Source organism: Lissotriton helveticus, chromosome 2_1 (genome assembly GCF_964261635.1).
Source record: "Lissotriton helveticus chromosome 2_1, aLisHel1.1, whole genome shotgun sequence".
Lineage (NCBI taxonomy): Eukaryota > Metazoa > Chordata > Amphibia > Caudata > Salamandridae > Lissotriton > Lissotriton helveticus.
The window spans coordinates 2,062,940,637-2,062,953,510 of record NC_136059.1 but is presented as its reverse complement, the minus strand read 5'-3'; the positions used below and the strand labels follow the sequence as shown (position 1 = coordinate 2,062,953,510).

At 44.1% G+C, this 12,874-nt stretch overlaps 1 protein-coding gene across 1 annotated transcript in view; it reads right to left on the bottom strand.

The window, feature by feature from the left end:
- Positions 1-612: 612 nt before the first annotated feature.
- Positions 613-12,874, bottom strand: part of TLL1 (tolloid like 1) — a 363,446-nt gene continuing 351,184 nt past the window's right edge. Inside the window, exons 19-21 of the mRNA XM_078677025.1 lie at positions 6,962-7,175; positions 3,773-4,023; positions 613-2,697 (exon numbers count right to left, since the gene is read on the bottom strand). Of these exons, the coding sequence (XP_078533151.1) occupies positions 2,566-2,697; positions 3,773-4,023; positions 6,962-7,175 (597 nt within the window). The 3' untranslated portion in view covers positions 613-2,565. The remainder of the gene's footprint in view (positions 2,698-3,772; positions 4,024-6,961; positions 7,176-12,874) is intronic.

Sequence of the window (12,874 nt, the reverse complement as noted above, 5' to 3'; positions counted from 1 at the left end):
ATGTGACGTGGACATCACTTCTGGTGCGGACGTCGCCGTCACACGGAGCTGACCAACACCACTTAGCGATGCGCAAGGGTATTGCTCGCGAAAAAGTCTTCAGATTCAACCTGACACCTGGTATATTCTGAGGTAAAGAAACTGCAGCTAGATGTCTCTATCAGATATTGTTGCTATTATTTACAGTTGTCAATGATAAAACTATAATAATAATGATCTCCCAAATACTCCCACTAACACAAATTCTTATACCACTACTACTAACAGGCCAACTAATAAGATGAAGAATATGAATAATAGAAATCCAAGAATGTTTCATTTAAGTGTTCTGCTTTTCCTTGCACATTTTTATTTTATTATTTTATTTGACTGAAAGCCCATCTGATTTGCACACTATACAAATATCGTATTTCATTACTAACATTCCACCATTATTAGGCATGAGAATTTTGACTATAACATGAAAATCGAGCCATCTCCTATAAAGGCAATACTTTCCATAATGTGGTTGTGCAAAGAAATAAAGTTGTACACCTGTGACTCATCTCAAAATAAATAAGCATACATACATTTTGATTATGTGCTCATGAAACACAAAACGACGCCAGTAGGTTGTTAATGCAGCCAACTGGGGCTATACATCTGTCTATTTTTTATTTTTGTAAAAAAAATATATATAATAGTGCCAGTGAAGGTCCATGGTAACATAACAGATACACCAATGCCAATTTCAGTAGCAACCTACATCTAACCACATGAATACAAGAATGTCTTGCACGTAAAGCCTAAAATTTCACTTCTTAACTAGTTTCTCTGTGTGACTATGAAAGTCTACCTCCAAATTTTCAATGAAAAGTTGCTACAGTCAGTTAGGTTCTTGCTAGAATTTGGCACATATAGTAACAGCTTAGTTGGTCAACCACACAGCACATGTCATTTTAGAGGAACATTCATTCATACATACATATTGCCTATACATCATGACGACAGCCGTTTGGCCTATAGCACGTAAAATAGCTCATTCAAAGAAAGCAACATACAGTTTCTCCACGTTACAAGCCGCTACCTATATATACAACAGATTATCCAGCCACACAGATGGCTTTTGCTCAAAGAGCTTTCCTAGCACATTGAACTGTACACAATGTTAAATTCTTTATCAAATTAGAAGTGTATCTGCAGAAAGATCGTGTAGATCCTGTGCAAGAATTCTAAGGCAATAGTCGTTGTTCAACAGGACTCTGCGCTACCATTGAGGCAGATTCTTAATACTTCTGGTAGTCATTAGCCTTCCGATGCATCCAGGTTAAGCAGGACATTCAGTATCTGCTATTTGTTGGCTCAAATTTTTAAATGGATTTGTTTGTTACTTTTGTACAGGGTAGCACCATGAGAATTCTCCTTCAGCTCAACACTTTTTTCCTTTATTGTCATTTTCCTCTGGTTCATACTCATTCAGAAGTTTTCCCTTCTGCAGAATGTCCAAGTACTGTAAAGACCTTTCTTCAGTGGTGTAGCATGCCATTATTAACATAGGAACACAACAAAAACACATCTTACACGAAATGTCCCAAAGAAATTAAGGGTAGCAGCGATGACAGTTTTAACACTGAAAACACAGTCAGCAATTGGGTTTCTGGCAATGCGCATGTCCATCTTACGAAGAATTACCAGAGCGGTTTCCTGATCAGCCACGAGTGAGATTTAGATAGGCAGGTCTGTAAAGCATTAGAAAGTCCCTGAAAGTTTTTTGGGGTTGGATAAAGCAGCATGTCACGCACAAGTGGCATATCTGACCAGTAAATTGACCTTTCCAATTTTCGTAAAGCATTCAAATTCTCATAAAAAACGACTTACATTTTACAGTGTTTATTCATATTTGGAGTCAGGTGAAATGCTTTAAAACTCAGTTGGTGGCTGGGGTGTAGGAGAAGAGTATAAAGGGCTCTCCTGAAGTCGCAATATTCCAGTTATCACAAATTATCTGAAGAGACAAACACCAGGTGAGCACAAACAGATCACAAATCTGCTTGATTGTTTTCTCCTTAGGTAGCCCTGTTTACATCCTTAAGTAGCTAGGTGGATAGGTCCGTAAACACCTTATGTCAAGATATATAGCAGAAACTCGTCTGTGTATGTGGCTAGAACAGAATTTCGAGATTACAACTTGATGAAGAAGGATTTTTTCTGCGTTGAACATCGCACATCGTCAAAGGGAATAATGGGCAACGGGACATACCCCTGAATAAATTGAACAGATCTGCAGGCTTCCGCCCCAAATGTGAAGCTGTGAATAAAATCTTGTACTGTCTCCCCCAGCGAGCATGCAATGTTCTTTCACCAGCTTTTTGCAAAACAGTCAGGTAAGGCCAGAGCATGCTCATCTTTCCCTTGCCTCTTTCACCGGGGAGAGTCACCTTTCTGTGCTGAGCTGAGATGGCCTTGGTCCACTTGGATCCATTCATTTGAATTTACTATCATAAAACCTCTTTTGTTACTAAGAACTTCAGTAAAAATATACTTCCTCCTTCACTCGTTTGTGTGGTGGAGAGGTTGAAAGTAGTATTATTTGGTGTGGTGGGTGTCCTGCAACTTCAGAGTTTTGTATCGTATATGGAATCCTTTCTTGCTGATGGTGTCGTCGGTGTGAAAATGAAGTAAAACAACATCGCCTGCTGAGGAGATTTCCCCTGGTGGCTAAAATAAAACAAACAACACTGTTAACGGCAAACAATGATTTCTATTTTTTGAAAGTCTGAAAAAAAAGTTATACTTGATTTTTATGCGAACAGCTTCTGTAGTCATGCTTGTTGCTGATTTCAGAATAGCTTGTGCTTACAATTCTTGATTGGCCAATTAATTAAAATCATTACAATAAAACAACACAATTCATAAAACAAGAACAATTTGTTACGTTCCTTAAAGATAATAGATTGTGAATCAGAATTACTTTCCTTAACTCACCCAGTTAGTCAGTCATATATTTCGTACTCTGTGAATTCAATTACAACACCTAATAAATATGCTGTCTCCGGTGTGAATTTCAAAATGCTAAGTCTTAAAATAGTAAATTAACAAGCTCTCTATGCAGTGCTTAATTTAAGCAGGTAGCTGCAAGTGGGAGTCACCTGCACTTATTTGTGGGAGCCGGTGCTTATTTTTCCTCAGCATACTTGGAACAGAGGAAGAAAGACAAAAACACAAAGGGGGAAATGAGCAGGAAGAGAAAGGATGAAAACCCCGTAAGCAATGTTTCTATGACTTCGCCACTGACGGTTTTTGAAACTGTGAGTCAAAACATGAACGGTGCAGCTCACAAAGCGGTAGTAAAGAGCCATGAAATCCCGCCCATGAACTCCTTATGAAAAAGGCAGTGAAATGTCTGACCTAGAGGCCAGTAGTAATTGACAAAAAATATAATCAGGAAAAAGCATCCTTCAGTCATAATATTGACCAAGAAATGCAAAAAGTACGTTGTTCGCTTTAAAATGGCGCAAGTGAAGGAGAGGTAAGGTTACGTAAATGTTCTCTGATCATAAACCACAGCAACATCTTATCTAGATATCAAAATGTTGTGCTGCTTTGGCGCTGGTTTTACTGCACTTTCTAACCTGCTGTCAGGTTTATTGCATCCAGGTAGGGACCTACTGACAGTGGTTTAAGAAACCAAATTTTAAATAGCTAATATTAATATTACTACACTTTCGTCTGTTGATTTAGATTTTATGTTTTGCAGCACTTTTTCTCTAGTGGATCCTTCCAAGCCACTTACCCCTGATCCACAGAATCGACCGAATCTTGTAGCTGATGTATCGTGACCATCAAAAAGTTCGACATAATCATAGCCACAGTCTGCTTCTTCTTCCACCTCGAAAGTTTGGAAACGTAGTTCTATTCGGTAGCCCCGATCAGTCACAAGCAACCATTCGCAGTCAGCCTGGACAGGGTAGTTGTTGTCTCCAAACTGGGCATGGGAATACAGGTCTTTGGCCTTTGTCTCAGCTTTCAGTCTCCCACCACATTCTGCAATGAAGAACACAATGCACTCAATGTATGTGTGTGTTACGTAGGTGAACATATAAGATGCTGTTTACGTTATCTCTTTAACATAATATAGGGCGGCTTTACAAAAACAGAAGCTTTGCTTGGACTTGATGTTTACGATACTCCATCAACAACCCCAGCATCAAGGGGCAATATCATAAAAAGGCGGCAATATCATAAAAAGGCGCCTTGTCCCAGGTGAGTGCCTGTATTCATGCGTTTGGACTAGAGGTGGGTGAGTAACTGAAATCTCGAGCCCTTCTTAAACCCTCAAGACCAAAATGAGCTGAACTTTCATGTGGTTTCTGCCTACCACCCATGCTCCAACCTCTTCCTCTAAGAATTTAACACAGTCAGTGGTGGCTCCTCCACTATGGCAGGGGAGTGTTGGCCCACTGCATTTGAGCAGGGAGGTAAAAGAAATATAAAATGATAATAACTTTGAACTATTATCATTTTATGTTTCCTTTGCGGCAGGCGGGGCTGCTGTGCTCTTCAAGCAGGGCAGGGGAGTAGTGGTTTGCCCAATCCTAAGCGCGCAAAGACTGTTTCGCCATGCAGCCTGCATTTCAGCCTGCATGGAGAACAAGCCCAGGCTCCCATTGCCTGTTTGAGCGCCCAATCAGGACGCTCAAAACCAATCACAACGCTGCATTGCAGCGTTGTGATTGGAATGGGGAGCTTTTGCTGTGCTTCCTGTTCCTAGGACTGGTGAGTCGTGTTGCTTTTAATTTCATTTAAACTTTTTACAGTTTCCCCCACACCCCTCCCCGCGGCTCCCCCCTGGCGCGCTGGCACCAGCCTTGCCACCCACGAATAATGTCGGCCACCACTGGACAAAGTATTAACATTTTATGTAAAAAAGGTGAGAGGAAAAGATACTTGTCAAGTGGCTGAACTGCACAATGTGAAACCAAAAATCCTGGCCTCAATCTCAGCTTCCCTGCTTGACCAAATTGTGTGATTCTAAGCAAATCTTTTTCCTCATTATCACATATGAGAGCACCTTCAAATATGTGAGATCAGGGAGTGTGTTGTACAAAAACCTTGTGTTTGAGTGAACAGACTAATTTTGCTCCATCTGGAATAAGAATCTGGGCTCCATATCAGGTGCACATGACAACTTACTCGCCTCTAAATTCACTAATGGCATTGCCGTCAATGTGCGGGGGGCAGAATGTTTTTAAGTTCAAGTTTAAAAGCTTTCAATAAATACCTCTTGATGCAATTATATATTCTGATTTATTAAGTGTTAAACATGCATGTTAAAGAGGTACACTTTTTTTTACTTTTGAAGAGACGTTTTCATATCTTTACATGGTGTTTGCCACATGATCTACATGCCAAACATTTTTGTGGCTGGGCTCGTAGCACCAAGCCAGCCCTTGGCTCGGCTCTATTTGAAAGTGCATACATTTAATTAGCAAATTCTCTGAGTTAGTGCTTGCCTTTCAGACAGCACATCTCTGAAGCAGAGAGAGGCAATCGCTGTACACTGTTTCCGAGCTTTGAACTTTTTACAGTTCATACTTAAATTCTGAGAAAAACTGCATATGCTTCAGAGCACACGCACTGAGCAGGTGCTCAGCTTTGCTCTGAGCATGAGCATCTGTTAATGATACAGCCCTGGGAAAGCGCAAGGGATGAGTGAAATTCCATATGCACGTGGAATGTCTCCCAATCGTGTCATTTTTTTCACGATGGCCGTGTGCACATATATGACATGGAACTGCCATACATGTGGGAGGGCCACAGATGCCGCTGGGTGACACTGAGTGGGGGGCACAAATGATGCACAGAGAAGTGTTGTTTGAGTGCTCACTAGTGTTTTTTAGAGCATGAGCATGTTGGTTAGAGAGTAAATGAGAGAAGCATTGAGTGTTGATGGGTGAAGGTTAGAATGTGAATTCTGCAGCACACTTTTGCCTCTAGGGTTGTTTCAGTGCAGGAAGCCCCCCCCCCTTCCTGCACAAACACAATCCTGCCTGTAATGCAGGCACCCTTGCTGAGTACACAGCGCAAGGAAAGGATAGGAATGCGCCACATCTTCCTCTCCCTGCTACTCATTGCATACTACAGTCTGCAACTCTGCTAGTCGTAAACCTTCTTTTTCCCTCAGACAAACTTGCATCTCATGAGCCCACAAGGGAACATTCACTGAAAGCTCCCCCCATGCTCACCTGCAGGCTATAAGCGTTCTCCCAGCATTCAAGAGGGGTTTAAAAAATCCACCACTGATGAATGATCCCCTGTTTGAGTGAATACCTCTCATTGCGCGCTCTTTCCGGTTACCTCTTCTTAGTATCCACCACCCCTCAGCCTGTGGGAGTCGTCATTACATATATAATATGAAGGTTTAGAACTTGATCACTTTGTTCTGTGCATTTCCACACACTTATCAAGCCCGCAGCTGTCTTTCTTCCTGTCCTCACATATCAACAAATCTGTTCAGTTACAGAAACTTGTCAATGCAATAATCATGAATCGGAAACTGCAATGAGCTATTCAGTGCCCCAACCCCCGAATCGCCCCCGTCTTTATAACTCTAACGTGTCTCTACCATGATCCACTGAAATCCCCGTGGACGCGCGCAACGCACTGCTGCTCGGTGCACTGAGGCGAACACTTGACATTAGGGTCTTCTTAAGAAAACATCCCCAAAACAAAATGTGTCAGCTAAATCTGATTTAAGAAAACAGAGCAAAAAAAAAACGTAATCTAAAGAAAATAAATGGAAAGGAAAACATGTCTGAGACTTTCCTGCAGCCACGGGTTCAATTTTCTTGCATTGTTTTGCGGTGTTTACAGTGAAAGGTGCTTTATCTGCCAGGCCCGCGTGTTGGAAGAGAAGGAAAGCCCCGCTCCAACAACTTATCATCAGCCGGTGTGAACGGGGGCCGGAGGGGAGGAGGCTGACCTGTGGAGTGGGTGGCTTGGAAGCCCTTCCTTTGCACCGAGGCGTCAGAAATAAAGCGCATGAACATTTTGTTGGCGCTCGTCACCAGCGGGTCCGGGATCTTGTTGCCGCACAGACGCCCAAGGATCGGCGACTTCTCGGTTTCCCCGTCAAACACCTCCAGGTGGTCGTAAGCACATTCCTGGTGCTGCTCGATCTCGAACTCATTAAAGACCTAAAGTGGGACAAAGACATAAATAAACACGTGCTACCAGGTCAGGGCACACCATCTGCGTACCACACAAGGCATCGGCAGCTAATATTCCTCATTTAAAAGCATTTTTTTTATATGGAATGTGCAAGGAACGTCTTACCTCATACTAAAACATGGCAAAAATGTACAAAAGAGGGGACTGTCGTCGTGCCCGTTTCATATGATTACATACTGAGACCATTTACAATCAAAGACAACACACGTGAAATGACACAAATACGTATCACTGCTGCGCCCAGGGGTTGTATCTACAAATGGATAACTTTAACTAATGTTTTTATAAAAGCGTAAAATAGCTACCAGGGGGCTCATTTTACATGCAACGCATTTTCCTTAATTGCGCTGGGCGCACCTTTTAAAAGATGCACCCAGCGCAAATAAGGATAATGGGCCGCAATATAATAAAAGCGCTGCCTTTAGGGCAGCCGCGAACTTGCGCTACACTGCACTGGGGGTAGCGTATTCAGGAGAACAAAGCGGCTGCTTGAAGCCGCTACGTGTTTTCACAGTGCAGGCAGCAACCTGCCTGCACTTATCAAGGGGATTAAAGATCCCCTTGCAGGATGGGGCAGTCAGTGACTGCACCAGTCTGCGAGGAGATGTCAGGGGGGTCCATGGGACCCCTTTTCCTCCTCCACATGGCTGATCTCAGGGGGAGCACTGACAGTGAGCCACCTTTTTGTCAGTACGCCTCCTGAGAGCTTCTTTGACTCTCCGCGCGCATCTGTAATATGGCGCGGACGCAGAGGCTCTGGGATTCCCTCATTTGCATGGGGCACACCCCCATGCACATGAGGAAATGCCCCCTGAAGATGGCGCTGGTGCTTTATGTGCGCCAGCGCTATCGGTATTACAAAAGGGGCTGCACAAGCGTCTGAAGCCTCTTCTGTAATACCAAAGTGCTCCGGGGGAGCGCAAAGCGGGAGCAAATGCCCGTTGCGCCCCGGGGGCACTTAGTATAATACGGCCCCTGAGGTGCAAGAAGCATGATATCTACATGTGTTTAGTTTATAAATTGCCTTGTAGGGAGCTTGGTTCTTCTTGCAGTACCTATCCTCTCTCTCTTTTTGCCGGGTATTTGATGCAACTTTGACTGAAGTGTTCCTTCCCTAAAAATGTTCAAATGTTTTCCAAAATTGTCAAAAACTTTAGCACCCTCTGTAAGTCTCTACTAAATAGTACCCCTGGTACCTAGGGACTGAGGCACTAAAGAGGGGCCCCCGAGGGCAGCAGCACGAACTGTGCCACCTTCAGGGACCCCCCAACAAGCACATGCAAGGCTGCCATTGTAGGCTGCGTGTCTGGGTACAGACAAATGTGAAAACACAACATGTCACGCATCCCTGCGTGCCATGTCATCTAAAACGGCATTTGATATTTGTAAGTCATCTCTACAGCAGGCCTGACAGCCAGGGTGCTGAATATTACATGTCAGGGCATATCTGCATGATCAGATATGCCCCTGTGCAGTCCATTACTATTACTACCAGTGCAAATGGACAGGGAAACCATTTTTAAAACTTGTGCTGGACACTGGTGAAAACAAGTTCACCAGCTACATAATGGGTTCACTGAAAATAGGGATGTTTGGTATCAAACATCTAGTATTAATAAAACCACACAGATTCCAGTGATGCTCCCAGAGAGCACCCCTAACCTACCAGCCTCAGGTGTACTCCCTGATTGGTTTCTGCCAGTCTTCCACCCAAGATACTGTTCTGAACTCCTAGGTTGAGAGCCGGTGCTCTCACGAGGCCCAGAACAAAAGCCTGTCGGGAACAGATTGTAACAACCCCTCCCACATAATGACCTGCTGATTAGCTTCCCAGGTTAGCATGTTTCAAAGAGCTGCTGCCTTTGGAATGAGAGGCTGGCTCCCCTCACAGGAGAGGACGCCGCCCCCTTTGTCCAGGAACCCCTTGGAATCTGGACAAGTGGGAAAATTAGCTAGTCAGGTAGGCGTGCCACCTCCAGGCTAGTACCACCTCTAAGGTGGGCTACACTGAGTTGGACATAATTTTCCAGAAGTAGCCATCTTTGGGAAGGCATGCTTAGGAATTCTGGAACAGAGTTATCCCCACTTCCCACAGGAAGTGGTCATATAGAAGGAGTAGTGACCCCAATGGTCAGTAGCCCATTGGCTACTATTCTACACTACCCTAACACCCCTAAATTCAGTATTTAGAGGGATCATGGCACCAGAGAAGCAGATGCTGATGACCTAGGAAGAAAGAGGACACCGAGAGTCACAAAAGCAGAGGGGAGAGAAGAAGCAGCTGACCTGGTACTAGCCATGCCAGCCTGTCTGCATCCCTCATTGAAAACTGCACCAAAGTTGACTCATCCGGCAGCTGTTGACTCCAGAAACTTGGGAGGACTGCCTGCCTTCGATAAAGAACGAAGACCATCCATGGGACGGGGGAACTGTTCCCTGTATCTCGCAGCAACTCCAAAAGAAAGGACTCTGAGGCATCCGGAACCTCCAAAACCATACACCTGAAGCCACCACTGCACCCGTTGATCCAAGTCCGAGTTAAAGTGGGCCAACAGTGTCATCAAGGCCCCCCAGCCCTCCAGAGTCCGAATCCACCGTGGTGTCAACACTTGTGGACCTTTCGACATCACCTGCAACCTCTGCATGCAGGCCTCTATCGCAGGTGCTCTAGCAAGGAAAAGCCAGACGCCTAAGGACACCCCTGCACCCGTTGTCCCTGGGCCGTTGAGAAGAGGACCAAAGATGCTCCAACGTCCCTTAGTATCATGAAGCTGCCCCCCTTCCCTGTTGGTTCAGACAGACTGACCTCCTAGCCAGAGCCTATAGCCTCTTTTCGCAGACACCTTTCTCTGTTGAATAACAATGGGCTCCTGATGCTGTTTTGCACCCTGCGCCCGGCCGCCCCCGTGCCGCTGGTGGTTGAATGTTGCTGCTGCCTTGGACATTGCCCATCACTCACCTTAAGTCCTGGAGATTGGTCCTTTAACCCGTTGGGTGCTGGTGACGGAACCACTCCGTCACCAGCCTCGGACGGGCTGTGCTAATGACAGAGTGGTTCCGTCACGGCCCGGCCGCCACGCCTGCGCAGCAGCGATTTCGTACCTGCGCTGAGCGTTCCATTGAGCGGTCGGGGCCGTGACGGAACCACTCCGTCACAAGCACAGCGCGCCCAAGGCTCGTGACGGAGTGGTTCTGTCACAAGCATGGCGGCGCCGTGCGGCCCCCCTCCCCCCTAGAGCTGCGGTGGAAGTACCGCCGCAGCCATGGGGTTAAGTCGCTGTACTATAACTATTTGCAGAACTTGTTTTTCCTTCCATAGGATAACATTGCAAAACTCAAAAATGGCACTGTGTCCAATTTTTTAACTGAAAATAATTCATTTTTAAAACATACTTACCTGAAAAATTGTTCTCTGATGCCTAAACATATATAAAGATACTTGCTATTTTTATAAGTTGGTGTGGATCTCCTTCTTGAGTTGTGTATGTCATTTATTGATCTTTGTGTGTACTTGCAGATGTATTGAACTCCTCTCGGTTAAGCTTAAGGCTGCTCTACCACACTACCCCTAATAGATCTCCTTGAGATTGCTAAAGCAAGCCCCTGTCCACTTATAAGGGAACCCCTGAACTCTTACACGGTATATCAGATTATTGATATATCAAATAAAGAGCCAGCTTCCTAGAGACCTGTATAATGACAGTTGTTTGATTTTAACATTTAAATGCCATAATGTCACACTGAATGTAACTTCTTAGGCAAATGCAAATTCAGTAGTAACACACACTACTACTTCAGGGGCTACTTTGCCGAACGACAGATCCACTCTTTATAAAACGCTAGAGGATCAAATATTTTGGTGGATGCTACTGAGCAGCACAGAGAGACAAAAGTTAATAAAAGCAGAAAGGAAAGGGTGAGAAAAATGCTGACATCCTCGAAGCTCAGAACGTGAAATAAACTAAACAGCTCACGATGATGTCAGACTGAGTTCATGGGAATGAAAGCTCGAGCTGGGCCAAACGTATACAAATATGAATTCTGGCATGTGAGGGTTAGGAAGGTGGTGAGAAATGGCGTGACGGCACTAAGAAATAATTCATCCATTCATGGCCTTTTGTGCTGAGAAAGTGTCAGCGTTTAGGAGGCGACGTCAGACAGGGTATACCAGATTAAAGCTGTTAATTTGTTATTGCTAATTAGGAGTAAAAATAGAAACGCTAGAGAGCAGAAGTAATCAAGCTCACTGCCTTAATCAACTGCGCTTTGACTGACTGCCTCTGAATCAATCAATCAGAAGAGATAATTACTAGCATGATTCAGTCCTGAAGCACCCAATTAATGCGCTCATTAGGGTTGCGAGAACTTGACTTCATGCATCATAGATTATCGTGTGCAAGTCCTAGAAACAGATGGTATCTTGTAGCCTGTCAGAAAACTGGCCAAGACTGACAGACATATGAACAGATGCCTCTCTGTGAAGAGCACTGTATCTCAGGTGCAACATCAAGGTTTTCCTGTGGGCTTCCACAGATCTAAAGGTTTCAGTCAGTAAGTGGTGGGCTCATGTACTTAAACACCCCTGTCTTTATTCAAGTGCAACAGACTTGCAGTGCAATGGAAGCAGTTGTGCTTTTAGAAGCCCCCACTGCAAGGATGCATGTCCATGCGTCCACTTTATCACGCTTTAGTCGAGTTGCAGTTGGCTGCAAAACAAATGAGCTCCTAGTCCCACACTATCCTATATGTAACCAACACAAAGAAGTTTTGAGAGCTGCTCCAACCTTCTCCAATCGTAGGACAGAACATGAGATTAAAAGAAGGCGCTAGACCAGGGAAGATATGGACAAAGAGCTGTGTCTTGCAAATGTGTTAACAGTGTTCAAGTTTCAATTAATCTTTGGCGTACAAATCCTAACAGACATCATTTGAAAAAAAGTTGAACGTTTGTTAAAGTAGAATACGTTTTGAATATATTTGTGGCTTTCTTGGGCTTTTCAAATGACCAAATTCCCAAAGTATTTCTTAACGGTGAACTTTGGTTAACAAATACCTTGGTTTATGTCAAGGTGGCAGAGGTGGTCTGCTTCACCATCCCAGCTATTAATGAGCGACATGCCAAATTAAGAGGTCACCACCTGCCTTGCTTTGATCTGTGGGCCTTTGCAGAAGCCAGTGGCAGTGCATCGAATCTTTTTGTTTTTCAGAAAGAAAAACAAAAAACTAATTTCTTCCACAACCTAGGAGTCTTCTTTTGTAGTTGATTTTTCCACAATACATTACAAAATAGCAATGAAAGGACTTGTAAAGCAGGTGTAGTTGTTCAGAATGTGGGCATACAGACACCTTACATTTTGCACCCAACACAAAAATCAATGGAGTGCCTGTGACATTGTTGCAGACAGTAGATGCGCATTATGAACATTCAAGGCAATAACAATTAGCAGTGCATGGCAAATCAATCAGTACACATTTTTTACACACAATTCAATAGATATATATCAGTTTCCTGAATCCACAATGGTGTTAAGGAGGAATGAGTGCATGGGCCATCAATTGTTCTCTTCAACAAGTTAGTTCGTTGAGCCAGTTATTATGGGTCACAACATTTCCTCTGCCCCAGTGTCTTACTACTTTCTGCTTGACCACCAGGAGTGTTTAAAGT